At 34.6% G+C, this 19,384-nt stretch overlaps 3 protein-coding genes across 4 annotated transcripts; 2 read left to right on the forward strand and 1 right to left on the reverse strand.

Moving 5' to 3' along the window:
• The first annotated feature begins 4,517 nt into the window (after positions 1-4,517).
• Positions 4,518-8,483, forward strand: LOC139846821 (uncharacterized). 2 transcript variants are annotated; one of them, XM_071836356.1, is made up of 7 exons: positions 4,519-6,204; positions 6,313-6,403; positions 6,500-6,657; positions 6,844-6,895; positions 6,974-7,053; positions 7,313-7,406; positions 7,602-8,483. In XM_071836356.1, exons 1-7 carry the CDS (start codon positions 4,828-4,830, stop codon positions 8,183-8,185), a joined length of 2,436 nt encoding a protein of 811 aa, XP_071692457.1. In that variant the 5' UTR covers positions 4,519-4,827; the 3' UTR covers positions 8,186-8,483. The 2 variants fall into 2 exon arrangements, with proteins under 2 accessions (XP_071692456.1, XP_071692457.1); XM_071836355.1 differs by having other exon boundaries at positions 4,518-6,204; positions 6,844-7,053.
• A 1,163-nt stretch (positions 8,484-9,646) lies between these two features.
• On the forward strand, positions 9,647-11,996 carry LOC139846607 (protochlorophyllide reductase-like). Its single transcript, XM_071836082.1, has 5 exons — positions 9,647-9,783; positions 9,862-9,942; positions 10,084-10,612; positions 11,123-11,481; positions 11,710-11,996. The coding sequence occupies exons 1-5, from the start codon at positions 9,742-9,744 to the stop codon at positions 11,863-11,865; spliced, it is 1,167 nt and encodes a 388-aa protein (XP_071692183.1). The 5' UTR covers positions 9,647-9,741; the 3' UTR covers positions 11,866-11,996.
• A 13-nt stretch (positions 11,997-12,009) lies between these two features.
• On the reverse strand, positions 12,010-15,111 carry LOC139846606 (lanC-like protein GCR2). Its single transcript, XM_071836081.1, has 6 exons — positions 14,914-15,111; positions 14,648-14,826; positions 13,760-13,871; positions 13,563-13,679; positions 13,178-13,489; positions 12,010-12,460 (listed from the first exon to the last, which is right to left on the reverse strand). Exons 1-6 carry the CDS (start codon positions 15,061-15,063, stop codon positions 12,122-12,124), a joined length of 1,209 nt encoding a protein of 402 aa, XP_071692182.1. The 5' UTR covers positions 15,064-15,111; the 3' UTR covers positions 12,010-12,121.
• Between the last annotated feature and the right edge of the window lie 4,273 nt (positions 15,112-19,384).

Genomic DNA, 19,384 nt, shown 5'->3' on the forward strand with positions numbered 1-19,384 from the left:
AGATTTTAAAACATTTTAATATGGACAAGACAAAAATCATTAAGTACTCATATGGTTGTTAGATCTTAATATTGATACTAATCCATTTCATCCTCTAGAAGATCATGAAGATCTTCTTGGTTCAGAAGTTCCATATTTTAGTGCAATTGGGGCTCTTATGTATCTTACAAATTATACAAGATCTGACATTTCTTTTGCAGTTAATTTGTTGAAAAGGTTCAGCTCAGCCCCTACCAAAAGACATTGGAATCGAATCAAACAAATAGTTTGATACCTTCGGGGAACTACTGATTTATAATTATTTTATTCTAACAACTCGAAACAAGATTTGTTTGGTTATACAAATGCAGATTATTTATTTGATCTACATAAAGCTAAATCTCAAACTGGATATGTATTCCTAAATGGAGGCACCGCAATATCATGACGTTCTCAAAACAAACACTTGTTGCAACATCATCAAATCATGCCGAAGTGATTGCATTACATGAAGCTACTTGGGAATGATTTTAGTTAAGATCAATGATACAAATCATTATTGATTCTTGTGGACTAGAACGCTATAAAAGCCCAACAACTATCTATGAAGATAATACAGCTTACATAGTACAAATGAAAGAAGAGTATCAAAAATGACAGAACAAAACATAAATGCTGACGAGGCGCTAAAGCTATAAACGGTCTTAACGGTCATAAGTTTGATGGAAAAGAATGGTACATTGGTAAGGCTCAGAAGTAAGGCTCAGAAAAAGACTGAAAGGGAATAGGAATTGAAACAACAGATTGAGCAAACCATGAAGGAGACTGTAGACAAATCACAAGGGTCAAACTTGTACATAAAAGATTTAGATGATACAGTTTCAGATGAAAACCTCATATTCTTCTCATATACTCAAGATCTCGTAAAAGACAGCCAGATTAAAATGAGATACGTTCAATCAACAACTCTGCTGATCTTTATACCAAAGCACTGTCAATCGCTGTTTTCAAAACATACGTTCACAATATTGGCATGAGGCAAGTTCAAAAGATGTGACGACTCAGCGTTGTCTACTTGAGGGGGAGTCAACTCTATGCTGCACTCTTTTTTCCTTAGCTAAAGTTTTATCCCACTGGGTTTTCTTTAGCAAGGTTTTTAACGAGGCAGTATTAATTGCTCTTTAAAAAAATTACCATCCATGGGGGAGTGTTGTAAATTTAGTAGTTAAATATGAATGGTAATTAGTCAAATATGGATAGTAAAATTTGTACTATATATATGTGCATAATGTAAGTTACAAAAACACACATATACATTAAATACATCACACCTCTCTTCAACCTCTTTCTCTCCTATATCTTCTACAACACATCTCTCTTTTGTTGGTTCTTTCAATTTGAATATATTGAACCAGGCCACTAAAGGTAGTTATAAGCCTACTGAAATATAACAGTATGTCAATTATTATTATTATTATTATTATTATTATTATTATTATTATTATTATTATTATTATTATTATTATTATTACTCTATATACTCATTGACATATTTGCCTACTATTCACCTATAGAGACACTTTTTGCGCTTTAATGATTTATACGTTGCGCAAAGGGAAGTTGTACCCACAAGGAGTACTGCACTATTCATCTACAGTAAAAAAAAATTAAATTGTCCCTCTCATTCTCCCATACAAATTTTACTAAAAGACTGCATAAGGACGTTGACCTTTTTTTTTTTAACTAATTTTCTTCAAAAACAAAACGATAAACACTTTTTCCCCTTCTTTTTCCCTACAATTTTTCCTCCACTTTCGCCAACAACGACTCCATCACATTGCCCAAAAATGTCTACAAAATGGCGCGGCAACGCGCCCCCCCAAAACACTAGCTTATTACTATTTATTATAACTACTAATATTACAATAATAGCCTATTATTGAATACAAATTGCCTAAAGAAAATAAAATAAAAGTCACAATCAAATTTTCAACTTTTACGGCTACCACTTCATCGAAGAAGATGATGACGTGGCACCACCTCATCGGGTTCAATGAGGTGGCATCTATGTGTAACTTAAGTAAGGAGAGAACCGTGTAATCCCACAGAGCTTCAGTCTGTGAGTAGATTCAAAAAAATATATTTAAAATTATAATTTTTTTTATTCATGTGGCACGGACTGAAAGGCACGATAGCGTTTAGTCTGCACACAGATTGAATTCAATCTGCAACAGATTGAACTCAACCTACGATAATAACATCATAAAAATTACACTGAATGATTAAAGCAATCACGTTACTATCGATCTGTATGGACTTTTGAACGCTAACATCACATTTCTCTCAAATTTAGGCATCTCTCAAATTCAAACCTATGACGAAAAGTAAAAACGCATATATGTTAGGATTCATCTCGTGAATCTATCTGCAAAGTTTCAGATTCTACTATTTGATTTGAGCTCGAATTCGCGAGTCAAAGATTGTGGGGGGAAATCCAAAAGTTTTCTCATAATTCAAATTTGAAATATATATGATGTTTTGGGTTATAATGATGATTGACGAGCATTAGATGCAAAATTTCAAACAACTTTTGTGTTGATATCATTAGCTAAAACACATTGGATTGGATTGATGAATTAAAATTTTAAGTTCATATTCTATAACGCTGGAGTGTCGCGTTCCTTTATCATTTGATTCACTGGGTTCTCTCATATTCAAAGTTATATATATATATATATATATATATATATATATATATATATATATATATATATATATATATATATATATATATATATATATATATAGGTTTAATGATTTGTCATGATACAAATGTGACTAGATAACATGAATTGTTTGAAACAACACTACATTTCGCTTAACGCTACATTACACAATACAAACATAGCCAAATTGACCACAAATATACGGGGCGTATATTTGTGGTCACAAACAAGCATAAACTAATCCCTAAATCAAACTGCACCACAATCATCATCAAATCAAAGACATTCATAGCCAAACTGAGCTGCACAACGTGAGACTCCTCCCAAAACACTTAGTCATCAGACCCGACCCCAACTAGTTCACGAAGCCACTATAAACGCCAACCGGAAAATCCAAGAACACCCTTTACGAGACCACAATCAGAAATCCAATAAGAAATCCTGATAGCCTAAAACCTAAAAGTAGCCGCCATCAAAAAGGCTACCTAGATGCAATAAACGGACAAATCTCCACCTATGAACAGTTGAGAAACTACCGAGATACCTCACCTTAAGACCTAACCCTATCAGCTATATCGGAAACTACATCGGTACCGCCTGAAAAGCACGGTCGATGCAAAGGATGGAATGAGCGAAACCAAAACCCGAGAACTAGTATACGGCGAGGAACGAAATACATGTCACAAAACAAGTAGACCTCCGACCAGAAACAAACGAAACTCCAATCAAAATTCCAGCAAGACTTACAATCGCATCAAACAGAGATAAAAGGAACAAAGGCCGGCAAAGAAGATGGAAAAAAGAAAGAAAGTCGCTGGAGACTAACTCCGACTAGAGAACGGCCGGATCAGACAGGAACTACAGGTCTATAATTTATAATTACAGTTAATTAATTAATGAATAAATTGCCCAAATCGTGCATGTGTTTATCTTTTTTTGCCCAAATCGTCCTTGTGTTAATAAAACTGCATAAATCATCCCTAAATGCCAAATAACGTCCCAATTTAGTCCCTGCCTTAACTTTTGTTGAACTCTCAGTTAGTCAAAATACATGATTGGTCCCTGAAGTTTCTTAAAAGATTGCAACAAAGATCCTCTTCATCATCTTCAAGATGAAGCTTTAGTGAAAGCTTAAAAAAACACATCCGTAGATTAATACAGTAATAACTTTCTGGATTCAATGATATTTTCACCATTAGTTTGATAGATCCATCGAATCGACGTTAAGGAATAAGTAGTTGTACTATTTCATGATTAGTACTCCTGTACTATTTCATGATTAGTACTCCTAGTCCGTAGTATTATACTATAATGATAAATGATGTAATGATATAAGCGTAATTAGAACACCGTAGTATTTTATGTTTGAACTGTAGATCAAGTCAATCGTAATTGTAGCTTTAAGTTTCACTAATTTAATTTTAAAAGTGAAAACCATTAATCGAGAAAGTTATAATTAATCTACGAATGTTATTATTAATCTACGGATGTGTTTTTTTAAGCTTTTACTAAAACTTAATCTTGAAAATGATGAAGAGGATCTTTGTTGCAATCTTTTAAGAAACTTCAGGGACCAATCATGTATTTTTTGACTAACTGAGAGTTCAACAAAAGTTAAGTCAGAGACTAATTTGGGACGTTATTTGGCATTTAGGGATGATTTATGCAGTTTTGTTTATACAGGGACGATTTGGGCAAAAAAAGATAAACACAAGGACGATTTGGTCAATTTTGTCTTAATTAATTAATAATTTATAATTACAATTATTTTGTACATCATCATTCACCGGTACCACTGTCACTACTCCCAACCCAAAACCAAACCAAACCAAACCAAACCCGATCTTTCCCAGAGTCTGTAAACGAAAAAACAGTCATAACAAAAAGTACTACAACTACACCAAACGACGCCGTTCTCCGCCTTCTATTCCTCTTTCCCAAGGCTTCCGTTCCGGTAACCTAGGGTTTATTTTTTTTCACCGGATCTCCAATTTCATATCCACAATCCCTAACTTCTTATAATCGGATCTGTATCTCCATATCCTACTCAAATCATATCACCAGATCGTTCCGATCAGATTCCGTCCGGGCATTTTCATTATCAGATGAGAATGCCCGTACGATGATCAAATTCGAATACGAACTTAACGAAGATAACAACGAGTGTTTCTACGAGTCGTTTGATCGATTAGTTTCTTCAACTACTTCTTCATCATCATCATGTTCACAATTCGAATATGACGTCAACAATGATAATAATGACGATTTGATTTTAGATGATTATAACGGCGTGGTACGTTCGTTACCTATACCTAAATTTCCAACGGGCGTTGTGAATAATTATGATGTTTGGATTTCGCAACCGTCTCCTGTTGACGAACGCCGTATGCGGTTGCTTAAACAGATGGGACTCAACCGTGATTCGTCCTGTGATCAGGTTAATTTAAACTCTAGCGTTATTCGTTCGAAATCTGCTGATGATCATGAACAGTGTAGCTCTAGTGTTAGTTTGAATTTGTGTAATGAAATTTGTTCCGTTAATTCGTTTTCTTCGCCTGTTGCTGATACTAATGCTGATAGTGATACTGTACTAATGACTACTGTAAGTAATAATAGTAACACGGTTGTTAGTACTAATGCTCCCAATTGGAAACAGAATAATTTGAATTTGGATGTTAGTTGTACGATTAAGAATCTTGATAATGGGAATGAGTTTGTGGTGGATGAGGTAAGAGAGGATGGAATGTGTGGGAAATTAAAGGAAGTTGGGACAGGGAGGCGGTTAACTATGGAAGAATTCGAAATGTGTGTTGGAAGTTCGCCTATCGTACAAGAGTTGATGAGAAGGAAAAATGTGGAGGGTGGTAGTAACGTTTCGCCTGATACGAATAATGGTGTGAATGGATTTAAATTGAAGAAGAAAAGCGGGTGGTTGAAGAGTATCAAGAATGTAACGAGTTCGGTTAGACGAAACAGTGACGAGAGAGATACATCGAGGTCTAGTTCTGCTACTGACGATAGTCGACATGTTACTTTTCATGGTCCTGAACGAGTACGTGTTAGACATTATGGGAAATCTTCTAAAGATCTAACGGGTGTTTATAGAACCCAGGAGATACGGGCTCATAATGGATCAATCTGGACCATTAAGTTCAGCTTAGATGGAAAGTATCTTGCTAGTGCTGGTGAGGATTGTGTCATTCATGTATGGCAAGTGGTTAATTTGGATAGAAAAGGTGATCTTTTACTTAATAAGCAAGAAGATATAAATTTGAATGTGTTATGGCTGTCGAATGGGTCACTGCAACCAGGTTTGGCATCACTGAATTTGGATAGCAAAATTAAGAAGAAACGAGGTAGGTTATTGGTAAACCGAAAGTCTACGAGTTTGGACCATATTGTGGTGCCGGAAACCATGTTTGGACTCTCAGAAAAACCTTTTTGTCCCTTCGAAGGACATTTGGATGATGTGCTTGACTTGTCATGGTCTAAATCTCAGGTTAGCTCCATTTGTTGATTTGCTGGTTGCATTATCATCATTTTATTGTGAGTTTATACAGTAATTTGGATATGAAAGCTTCTTATTGGCAGTAAATTTCGGTTTCAGCATTTGCTTTCATCCTCGATGGACAAAACAGTGCGGTTGTGGGACTTGTCTAGCAAGTTATGTTTGAAAGTATTTTCTCACAACGACTACGGTAAGAAAGTTGAAAGAAAGAAGCCTATACACGTGTACATGTATGTTTCTTTATGATGGTTAACTATCTTTATTTGGACCCTTTTTGTTAATACAGTAACATGCATCCAGTTCAATCCTGTTGATGATAGATACTTTATTAGTGGATCACTTGATGCTAAAGTTCGCATTTGGAACATTCTGGATCATCAAGTGGTTGATTGGAATGATATGCATGAAATGGTCACTGCTGCCTGCTATACACCAGATGGTCAGGTAAATGTGTTGACCCATTCTAGACTAAATATAACCCATATTGATCCAATTATAAGTAAATGGGTTGAACTTATCAAGTATACCTTTTATCCTACCCAACAGAAAGTAGAACAATTCTAATCTCTGCATCCTTTCTAATTCTAATTTCATTTGCAACTGATGGAACATTTTTGTTATTATTTAAAGGCTGCACTAGTTGGTTCGTACATGGGGAACTGTTATTTATATAACACAACTGGTATGTATGATCTGTGTATGATTGTATGTGTGTTTCTCTCCTTTTCTGCTCAAATTTTCATACTACTACAAATTGCAGAGAATAAGTTACAGCAAAAAAGTCAGATCAATTTGCAGAACAAAAAGAAATCTCGTCATAAAAAGATTACTGGGTTTCAGGTGAAGATTAAGTACTACATGTCTCCCACTCATTCATTTTGGTTTTCAGTTACTTCATACATATTTATATTCGATACGTAATTATAAATTAATAAATAACCTAATATTTATAAATATTCTTTATGATTTTCATCAACACAAATGTGATTTAAATTATGCTAACTATCTATAAGACGTAATCATTATCATTATATTAGTACGTGTTTTGTCTATTTATTCATAGTATATGCAATGCAATGCTGATTAGTACCTTCTACAGTTTGCTCCAGGTACTACATCAGAAGTCCTCATTACATCTGCTGACTCACAAATTCGTGTTGTTGATGGTGTTGACTTGGTTCACAAGTTTAAAGGTAGTAAACTTTTATGATATCTTTATAATCATGTTTAACACGTTAGTTTCATGCAACAACAACAACAACAACAACAACAAAATAAAAAATAAAAATAAAATAAAATAAAATAAACTAGAAAAGTGTTTGTGGATCAGCCTACTTCATTTTAAACTGTACCAATAAGTTAGCCATCTGAACTTAGTTCCATTTTAGGATTTCGCAACACAAACAGGCAAATCTCGGCGTCTGTTACGTCAAATGGGAGATACGTGGTTTGTGCAAGTGAGGATTCGCAAGTGTATGTATGGAAACACGAAGGTGATTCTCGGGCTAGCAAAAACAAAGGCGTTACTGTTAGTCATTCGTACGAGCACTTCCATTGTCAAGATGTATCAGTCGCCATCCCATGGCCCGGTCAAATCGACACCCCTCGGGGTTCTCAAAAAGGGCTTTTTGGAGAACCGAATAGGTTTAGTGGGGACCACTTTGAAGTCATCTCGTTGGTAAACCATCCTCCAACACCTGTCGATATAGTATCAGGATGTAATAGCAGTAGCCCGTTTCATGGACTCATTTCTAGTGCAAGTAATGGTTACTTTTTTGATCGGTTTTCCGCCACATGGCCCGAGGAAAAACTTGTTTCAGCTACCAAGAACCTGAGGAGTCGACATACAAGTGCAGATTATACAAACGGGTTGAGCCCGAGGAAGTCGGGGTGGGGTATGGTGATTGTGACGGCTGGGCTTCATGGGGAAATCAGGATATTCCAGAATTTTGGATTGCCTGTTCGATTATAAACTGGCTGAACTAGTTTTGAGGTAAGGCCGTAGTGGGAACTTTGTACATATGATTTGTACTATTAGCATATATATGGCATTGCGAAAGAATTATAGGTGCTCAGGAGAAAGAAACACAAGATAGTTTTTTTTTTGGTTTAGTAGGGAAAATGTAGAGTTAACAGGCTGACAACTAAAAAGCAGATTTGAATTGAAGTTGTTAATTTTTGCCAACTCATTCATGTGTATCATGTATGTATGTGTCTTCTTCGATACAATGTGATGATGTATAAAGTCAATGATCGTTCTTTATTCGATATACATATTTTCAACGAAACCAAGTGTTTCAAGAACTTGGTGTAGAATAAGCAGTTGATACAGTTGCTCATGTAAAGATGGAACACATTGTAATGAAAAGATGGAACACATTAACACATTTTCTTTTTTGAAAAGAACATAAACGGATCCAAAGATATGTTAATTGTTTACGGAACACATTGAATTGGTATTCAAAGATATAAGTACATTAAATTGCTATTTATTTAGGCTGATCAAAAGCTGCATCCTTTGTTACATCTTACATATCCATCCATATCAAATAACTACAGATGGAATAATATAAACTACTAATGTACAGTAATATTCTACAATGTGCTGAATCATATGAGGGAAATTGTTCAAAATACACTTTTTTTAAGGCTTCAAATAAAATACACATTTTTAAAAAAAAATTGTCTTTTTACACCATTCAGTAGACGGAATTTCTGTCTACCACCTTTATCTGTCGTCTACTACCATTTTTACAAAGTAGTAGACAGTAACAATAAGGTAGTAGACAGTGAGAACAAAGCAGTAGACAGCCAATTATAAGGTAGCTGACGGTATACTGCCTTGTTGTTATTGTCTACTACCTTGTTGTAGGTGTCGACACCAATAATACATATCAGTCGACACCTACAACAAGGTAGTAGACAGTAACAACAAGGCAGTAGACGGTCAGCTACCTTGTAATTTGCTGTGTACTGCTTTGTTCTCATTGTCTACTACCTTGTTGTTACTGTCTACTACTTTGTAAAAATGGTAGTAGACGACAGATAAAGGTGGTAGACAGAAATCCCGTCTACCGAATGGTGTAAAAAGACAATTTTTTTAAAAAAAATGTATTTTGTTTGAAGCCTTAAAAAAATGTATTTTTATCAATTTCCCATCATATGAGCATTTCAGCTCCAATACCAAGCCCATAACCCTTTAAATGTAAACATGTTTTTTGGGCAATGCACCTTGATATTAGCTTCAGGCCCACTTCCCTTATCTAACCTCCCAAAACCAAACAGAGAAAATCTCCAATTGAATGTATCATTGGTGGCTTGAAAATCAAGTGGGACCCACGTATTTTTAAATGCTCAATTGGCTTATCCTATCCACCCATGTAGTAAAGATATCATCTTAGCGCAAGACACTTTTGTTACACTTGTATAAATATCCCCTCATCAATAACATTCATATTCAAACAATTTTTATTAAGATTTAGATTAGATATTTACAACAACCCAACTCACTTCACATTCTAAGCTTCAATGGCACTTCAAGCTACATCCATTTTCTCCATCCACAAAGAGGTTTGTTATGTTCATCAACTGTTTTAAGTTCCTATTTGTATGTAAGTGTAACAAACTAACAATGTTGTACATTTGCAGGCATCTTTGAAGGATTCTAGCCTATTTGGAGTACCATTATCTACTCATCTTAAATTTGACTGCGCATCATCAAAAACCAGGGTACTAATATAAACCCATATCTAATCCATTTCCACTCATCAAAATACTAATTTATTATTATAATAATACAAAAATATGTCACAGTTTCTTGATGTAGAGTTTAGAGAATTACAATTTAATATGATTTGGGTTAAACTGCAGAAGGAATATAGCCTAAGGGGTGCACTCAAAACACAAGCTGTAGCCACAACAGACCCTGCAGTTAAAAGTGCATCACCAGATGTGAAAAAAACCTTGCGAAAGGGAACCGTCATTATAACCGGAGCTTCATCGGGTTTAGGACTATCAACCGCAAAATCGTTAGCCGAAACCGGAAAATGGCACGTGATTATGGCTTGCAGAGACTTTTTGAAAGCCGAACGAGCAGCAAAATCAGTAGGAATGGCGAAAGAGAATTACACAGTGATGCATTTAGATCTTTCATCGTTTGATAGTGTTAGACAGTTTGTTGGAAACTTTAAACAATCGGGTCAATCGCTCGATGTGTTAGTTTGTAACGCTGCGGTTTATTTACCGACTGCTAAAGAGCCTACTTATACGGCTGATGGGTTCGAACTTAGCGTTGGGACTAATCATCTTGGTCACTTTTTGCTTGCAAGATTGTTACTTGATGATTTGATAAAGTCAGATTACCCATCAAAAAGACTCATAATCGTTGGTTCAATCACAGGTATTATACATATACAAATTTAAAGTATATAGGTACCAAAATGGGTGATTCTGCACATGACAAAATGGGTCGGATCGGTTGATCTGTAACGCTTTTTTTTTTTACATAAAGTTGTCAAATTTCTTAGGGGTGCGCATGGTACAGAACCGGACCAAACTAGTTCGGTTTGGTTCTGTCCGGAGTCCCAATTTGTAGCAGAAAGTCGGACCGAAGACCAGACCATATATTTTCAGTTTAATTCAGTTAGGTTATTTTTGATGATATTGTCGGGTTCGGTTTGGTCCAGTCCGAACCGAAAACTGAAAATCTGGCAAAATGTGGACCGAAATAGCTTGATTCGGTTCCTAATTAAAAAGGCTCATAATTGTTGGTTCAATCACAGGTATTATACAAAATGGGTGATTCTGTACATGTCAAAATGGGCCGATCAGTTGATCTGTACCGCTATTTTTCAGATAGTTGTCAAATTTTTGCAAATAACTAACTAACAACAATGTGATGACATGTTAGGTAACACAAACACATTGGCTGGAAATGTACCTCCAAAGGCTAACCTAGGGGACATGAGGGGTTTAGCTGGCGGTTTGAACGGTCTAAACAGCTCTGCCATGATCGACGGTGGAGATTTCGACGGTGCAAAAGCGTATAAAGACAGCAAGGTGTGTAACATGCTTATGATGCAAGAATTTCATCGCCATTATCATGAAGAAACCGGCATCACATTTGCATCTTTATACCCTGGTTGTATTGCAACAACAGGCTTATTTAGAGAACATATTCCACTTTTTCGACTTTTGTTCCCTCCATTCCAAAAGTACATCACCAAGGGTTACGTTTCGGAGGAAGAATCCGGCAAACGACTTGCTCAGGTGATGAATCTATCTATCGCAATAGGGTGGTGATGTTTACATCGTCATTTTTGATAGATCCACTCCATTTGTGCAATAAAAGATTGTACAGTACAACTTGTTAACGCACATATGTGGTAGATTTATCAAAAATGATGGTGGAATTATCAGTTCCCATCGCAATATGAAGTTGCAATTATCTTTTGAAATGGGATTATTGACATTATTAAGTTTTGGTATGTGATATAGGTTGTGAGTGATCCGAGTTTGACGAAATCTGGAGTTTATTGGAGCTGGAACAACAACTCGGCTTCGTTTGAGAACCAGTTGTCAGAAGAAGCTAGTGATGTGTCAAAAGCTCGTAAAGTATGGGACATAAGCGAGAAACTTGTCGGTTTAGCTTAAAAAATACAAGTCACCCCCTTTGTTCGATCGAACATTTAGGTGAGAATTTGAGTTTAGGGCATGGCTGCAGGCGGGTTCTTTTGTTGTAAATTAGTCCGGTTTGAATTAGAATTACTAATAAATTTTCAGTATTTACTTCCTAGCAATAAATTACTACTTCATTAAACAAGGAATATCTTTTTAACAAGATAAACTACCTGAGCATTAGATATAGATACATACAAAGGAACAAAGGAACTAAAATACAAACTGGTAATTAAAGCTCGTAAGCAGGGAACCTAGCTTGTAAAGGATCTATCATGTCGAAAAAAAGATAACACATTCCTCCAACGCCTTCAAATAAAGAAAAAGGGCGGTCACCGCCATGCATTGTACCTTTGGATATAAGTGTTGGAGCATTTTCATGTAAAAAAGTTGCGAAAGCTTTGGCTCGGTATAAAAACTTCATGTCACCCGTTAAGCGATAAAGTGAAAGAAAAACGTACGCGTTCCCACTTATTCCATGACAGATTCCAACTCTTTTAAGTAGTCCCCGTTCCCATACCACCTCCCCTGCGTCCACCGCTGCCTTCTCAAATTCCTCACTTCCAAAAACCTATACCAAAAAATTAGTCGGTCAACCTAATATGACTTAAAACCACGGCTGCAAACGGCGGTTGCGGCACTCATTATGGTGACGGTTGCGGCGGCCGTTGCGGCAGTTGGATACTAGCCCGTCCCGGTTCCCCCAAAAACGTTTAATTAGCCAGTCAACACTAAAAAGTTAGGTTGAAGGCGGAAAAAGTCGGGTCAAATCGGTAAACGTTGGTGAAAAGTCAACTTTTGTCTGGCCTTATTCTAGTGTAAACGAAAATCCAAAACCAAATTAAAAATTATAGTATAAGAAAACCACCGACTTACATAGTATCCCATCCCTTAAAGATAAATCAATAAATACACATTTTTTTACCCCCGAACACACACACCCTTTTTGTCCACGATGGAACTCGAACTCACAAATTCAAGGTCGATGATATGAAAAAACCTATATATTACTTAAACTAGCACCACATCATCTTATTTGTAAATCAGTTTTTAAAATATATATGTTTACAATATTTATGTTTGAAATAATTATATTTAATACGAGTATATTTTTATTTAATAGTCAACATTGGTCAGCGACCGACTTGACTTTTCAAGGTCCTAACCGACTCGTCCACCTCTCGCGTCTTTTTCAACCTTGCTTATACCAAAAAATGACTCGTTTTCCATACGAACATGTTTTGAGTTGTTCATTAAAATGTGAAGAATCTATAAAATTAATGCATACCTTGGCTGCTTTTGCTAGAGTAAGAGCGACACCCGGAGCACCATGACACCAATGCACAAGACGATCTGATTCACTTCCTTCACTCGAAGGATAATTACCACTCGAGAATCGGTTCTTGATCATGTAGCGAAGTGTCCCCTTGACATCATCCAACTCGTCTTCCGTTAGTACCATATCCATCAAAACATTCATTATCCCAACAAGCCCATGGGCTGCACCCCAATACCTTTTACCATGCCACTCGTACATTAACGGGCATTCCCTTGTCGACAAATTTCTACCGGCCTTGATCATTTCATCTTTAACTATTCTCTACACACATAGAATTATGTTAAACTTAGATAACGTTACTAGTTAATTATGTAATAAAATTTGTACATTTTACCATGTGAGTAGAAGAAATTGTGTTTTCACCAAGGTGCTTGTTTAAAAATAGGCATGCCCATAAGTAACCAGCTCTACCATACAGCAGTTCATTAGGAAGATCTTTAGGAAGTTTAATCTGCAAAAAAACACAAACTTAGATTGACATACGAAAACGTGACAACAAAGCAGGAAACAACGGAAACAAAATGTAACCACCTCTCTAAATCGGGCCAAATAGTGATCACACAAAGTTTTATCATTGGTTTGATTAGCCACAACAGCACCAAGAGCAGATACACCAGCCTGTCCGCATATGAACGTAACGCGGCTGCAATCCATGTACTACCATTAGACATGACATCTGACCGCCCAACGAAAACAGGTATCTTTCTAAGTTGTCTATAAGATATGCAATGTCATTTAAGGTAGCAAATTTGACCTATTGGGTCAACTCATAAAACTCAGCTAAAAGAGGCATCGGTTTAGCGAGTTGAATGGGCGAAAGTCACTCTAAAGTCTATTTTTGAATGCATACGACTTAAATCTTTATATTCAGAGATATAGATTATCTATATGATACTATTGTCTTTCAATCACGAATTAACGCATTAGAATAACCGTCCCAAAAAGCCTACTGGTTGGGGCGTTGATTTAGGTTCAAATCTCACTATTGGCATATCTTGGGTGGGTGGCCAGAGTAAAGGGTCAGATACAGTCACGGATATCTCAGTCAGGCCACATACATCTTATTAATAAAAAATCCCTTTCCCGGGTAGCTTCAACATCGAAAAACCTCATCCTCAAAGCATTTTAGAAATGGGCAAAAGTGCAGGTCACCCAACTTGACCGCCCCATTTTGATCTGTACAAACAATAACCCATTTGACATTTGATCAAACCCTACAGACCCACCCAAACCAACTCAGAAATTAAACTTTATTGTAACACTCTATTTCCACCTTTGTCAGTATTTAAATAAATTAAAATTAAAATTAAATTAAATTAAATTCTAATTCTAATAATAATCTAAACCATTAAACTCAATAGTCAAACTACATCTCCTCTCATGGAAGAAGAAAAAAAAAATCAGAATTACAATAATAACCTGGAGCCAAAAGATGCAGAATCACAAGCTTTAATAATATCTTTACACAAAATAAGATCTTTGTTGTTGTGAGTAACTTGATAAGCTTTGAAAAGCAATAAAGCTGTTCCTAAGGCACCTGTATACACTGTATAATCATTCAATTGTTTACCACTACTTCCCCATGTCTCCTTCACAATCTAAAAACACAAAATAGAATTAGAATATATAAATTAAAACCACAAACAAACTAATAAAAAGAAATTTTTTAGAAAAAGGGGAATTACAGTTTCTTTGAGGTTTAAAGCAGCTTGCTTGAGTTTGTCTGAAAATATGTTGTAAGGGAGGGAGAGAAGGCGGTTTGCGGTGGCTTCCGACGGTGGTTGTTGTTGTTGTTCTTCTTTGATGAATTCATTTGGAAAAAAAGGATCGGCCATTTGGGTTTGGTTTGATTTGATTGTGATTTGATGTGATTCTTGGAGGTTAAAGAAAAGGGTGATGTTTGGTCATATACCATCAAAAATACTTTACAGTGTTTTAGAGTACAATATCATAAATATCATAAAGTGATATATGGCTAAAAACTGACCTTAAAGAAAAAGATTCAAGCTTTTATTAGAAAAGTATAGAAGTATAGAAGGTGTTATATTATACAGGAGGTTTATTATATGTGGATATCGTTAGATTATGACACGCGTATATTTTTCTTGATTCAATTTGCTATTTATATTTATTAAAATAATCTTTTAATTACTTTTTTTTCAACAAAAGTTTGGGATCGAACTAAACCACTCATGCAATTATCTCTCGCAGTTGTTATAGAGTAAATCTGAACCAATCGAGGGCATGGCCAGTAAAATCTCAATCCCTGCTGCGCCCGCAACGCAATATACGGAAACGACATATTGAACGTTGACGGTTTTTGAACTGTTCGTTGGTTGTTTTATTCGTCCATGTTTTACATTCGGCATGTTTGTATACTTTAGTTTTTATTTCGTTGTCTTTGACTTGATGGAGGGTTTTGTTATCGTGTTCATGAATATGTTGCTTGTCTTTTAATTTTATTTTGGTTAAAGGGCTCGGTTCTTAAGTTTGTTCATTATGTTAAATTTGAACCCGAGTTTCGTCTTTTTTGTTTGTAAAATTGTGTGAGCCTTCATCTATTAATGATACGTTTTAAGTGATTATAGTAGTATTAGTTTTCTTCCTTTGTGAATAACTTTTTATAGAAATCTATTGAATATTGAATATATCAATATTCATTTCATTTATTTTCTAAAAGAAAAGGAGCTAATAATAATAATATAGGAGAAATACTTTAGCCACTAAGGTTTACAAAAAGACATCTAGCCGTTCAAAAGAAAAATAAAAATAAAGAGACTTTTGCAAAATAATTTGGATAGGGAGAGAAGCAATGAAAGAGAAACAAAATTGCATTTGATTTTGTGAAATTATTGAATGTTGCATTTCTCATAATTAAATTTTGTAATTTTTTTTCTTTAAAAGTTTAAGATTTTTCCCTAACTTAATCCTTAGAAATTCAATTTTGATAATTTGAACTTTTTAGAGAGAAAAAACTGCTATTTTTGATAAGTTTAACGGTTTTGTAAAGGGTGTGAGAGTTTTCCTTTCAGACAAAAATTGTAAAATTTATTTTTTAAACATTTTGAAGTATAACAAATATGGCTAGGATCAACAGCTTATCTAAAAATAACCAGTTTTTGAATACTAATTATTATATGCCGATCGTCATGGCTATTAATATTAATATTAATATTAATATTAATATTATTACTATAATGAATTTCCTGTAGTGTTATATCCGTTAGTGAGCTAGTCTTAATGAGCTCTTTTTAATGCATCACCCGTAATGAGCTTGATCTATTATTTCTCTTATATATACAAGAAACAATGGAACATAGACGGGATAATTATATGTCGTTTAGAACATCCTCTCGATCCTCACAAAACGAGATAGATTATTTAATACCTCGTATCTTCTCTGCTTTTCTTCAATGCCACATCTTTTTAGATGAGATGTATACCAGAATCGTCTCTTTATCACCCTCGAAAAATTACTTTTGAATGAGTTAGTCATATTCTTCACAGTATAAAGAGGTTTTTGTTTCTTCTCACAAGTTGCACCAAGTGACTTTTGGCTTGATGAAGTGACACTCAAGCCCTAGACATTTTCACTAACCTGTTGGCATCCGACACGTCAGATATTCATATGGCACATGTTTGATATATCGTTGGTGGCATAACATTACATCTGTACTCTAGGTTACCACTGAAATGTCCCGTTCATATTGATTATAAACGTTCTATATTAATTGATTTCGTCGCGAGGTTTTGACCTCTATATGAGACGTTTTTCAAAGACTGCATTCATTTTTAAAACAACCATAACCTTTATTTTATCGATAAAGGTTTTAAAAAAAACATTACGTAGATTATCAAATAATGATAATCTAAAATATACCGTTTACACACGACCATTACATAATGGTCTACAATAAAAATATATTACATCGAAATAAGTTTCTTGAATGCAGTTTTTACATAATATCATACAATCATGGACTCCAAATCTTGTCATTATTTTAGTATGCAACAGCGGAAGCTCTTAATAATCACCTGAGAATAAACATGCTTAAAACGTCAACAAAAAATGTTGGTGAGTTATAGGTTTAACCTATATATTATCAAATTAATATAATAGACCACAAGATTTCATTTATTCAATAATCTTACACTCGCAAGTGTATAAAAATCATTCTATGATGAACACCTGGTAACCGACATTAACATAATGCATATAGAATATTTTCCGCATACTCGCAAGTATGTCATATATTGGCAATCGCAATCACCATATAAATCGAAGTATTAAAGCATTCCAAATTCCAGAATGGGGTTTGTTAGGCCTATAGATCTATCTTTAGCATTTGCGTCAATTAGGGGTCATTTTCCTAATTCTTAGGCTACCAGACTTGAAGGGGCAATATTCGGTTTAATAATCCAACCATAAAATGTAGTTTCGCATACTTGTGTCTATTTTGTAAAACATTTATAAAGCTGCATGTATTCTCATTCCAAAAATATTAGATTTTAAAAGTGGGACTATAACTTACTTTCACAGATTTTTCCTTCGTTGGAAATAAGACTTGGCCACTGGTCGATTCACGAACCTATAACAAATATGTACATATATATCAAAGTATGATTTAAATATATTCACAACATTTTTTATTACGTTTTTATGATTTAAGTTGGTTAAGTTAGCAGTCCTCGTTAGTAAACTACAACTAGTTGTCGACAGTTAGATGTACTGAAATAAATCAATATATATTATCTCAAATCAATCCACGACCCAGTGTACACAAGTCTCAGGCTAGATCACAACTCAAAGTATATATATTATTTTGGAATCAACCTCAACCCTGTATAGCTAACTCAAACATTATTGCATATAGAGTGTCTATGGTTGTTTCGAAATATATATATAGATGGGTCGATATGATATATCAAAACATTGTATACGTGTCTATGGTATCCCAAGATTACATAATATGTATAATACAATATAAATTAGTTAGGATATGTTTAGTCTAGATTTGTTACAAAATTTTCGTAGCTAAAACTATCAAATTTATCCAGTTTTGTTTTACCCGTCATTTCTTCGTTTTAAATCCGTTTTGAGTGATTCAAGTTGCTATGGTTTCATAATGAACTGAAATTTATGAAACTAAACAGAAAAAGTATAAGTTTATAGTCGAAAATACAGGTTACAAGTCATTTTTTAAAGAGGTAGTCGTTTCCGTCGAAAGAACGACATCTTGATGACCATTTTGAAAAACATACTTCCACTTTGAGTTTAACCATGATTTTTGGATATAGTTTCATGTTCATAAGAAAAATCATTTTTCCAGGAGAACAACTTTTAAATCGAAGTTTATCATAATCTTTAATTATCAAACCCAAAACAGCCCGCGGTGTTACTACAACGGCGTATGTCCGGTTTTACGCTGTTTTTCGTGTTTTCAGGTTTTAAATCATTAAGTTAGCATATCATATAGATATAGAACATGTGTTTAGTTGATTTTAAAAGTCAAGTTAGAAGGATTAACTTTATTTGCGAACAAGTTTAGAATTAACTAAACTATGTTCTAGTGATTACATGTTCAAATCTTCGAATAAGATAGTTTTATATATATGAATCGAATGATGTTATGAACATCATTAATACCTAAAGTTTAGTAGGTAAACCTACTGGAAGTGACAAAAATTGATCTAGCTTCAAAGGATTCTTGGATGGCTTGAAAGTTCTTTAAGTAGAATCATGACACGAAAACAAGTTCAAGTAAGATTATCACTCGAAATAAGATTGTTATAGTTATAGAAATTGAACCAAAGTTTGAATATGAGTATTACCTTGAATTAGAAGGATATCTTACTGCAAATAAGAAAAATTTCTTGAGTTTGGATGATCACTTGAAATGGATTAGAAAGCTTGGAAGTAGACTTGTAAACTTGAGAGTATTCTTGATTTTATGAAACTAGAACTTATAGAATTTATGAAGAACACTTAGAACTTGAAGATAGAACTTGAGAGAGATCAATTACATGAAGAAAATTGAAGAATGAAAGTGTTTGTAGGTGTTTTTGGTCGTTGGTATATGGATTAGATATAAAGGATGTGTAAGTTTGTTTTCATGTAAATAATTCATGAATAATTTATAATATTTTTTGTAATTT

This window comes from Rutidosis leptorrhynchoides, chromosome 5, assembly GCF_046630445.1.
Source record: "Rutidosis leptorrhynchoides isolate AG116_Rl617_1_P2 chromosome 5, CSIRO_AGI_Rlap_v1, whole genome shotgun sequence".
Lineage (NCBI taxonomy): Eukaryota > Viridiplantae > Streptophyta > Magnoliopsida > Asterales > Asteraceae > Rutidosis > Rutidosis leptorrhynchoides.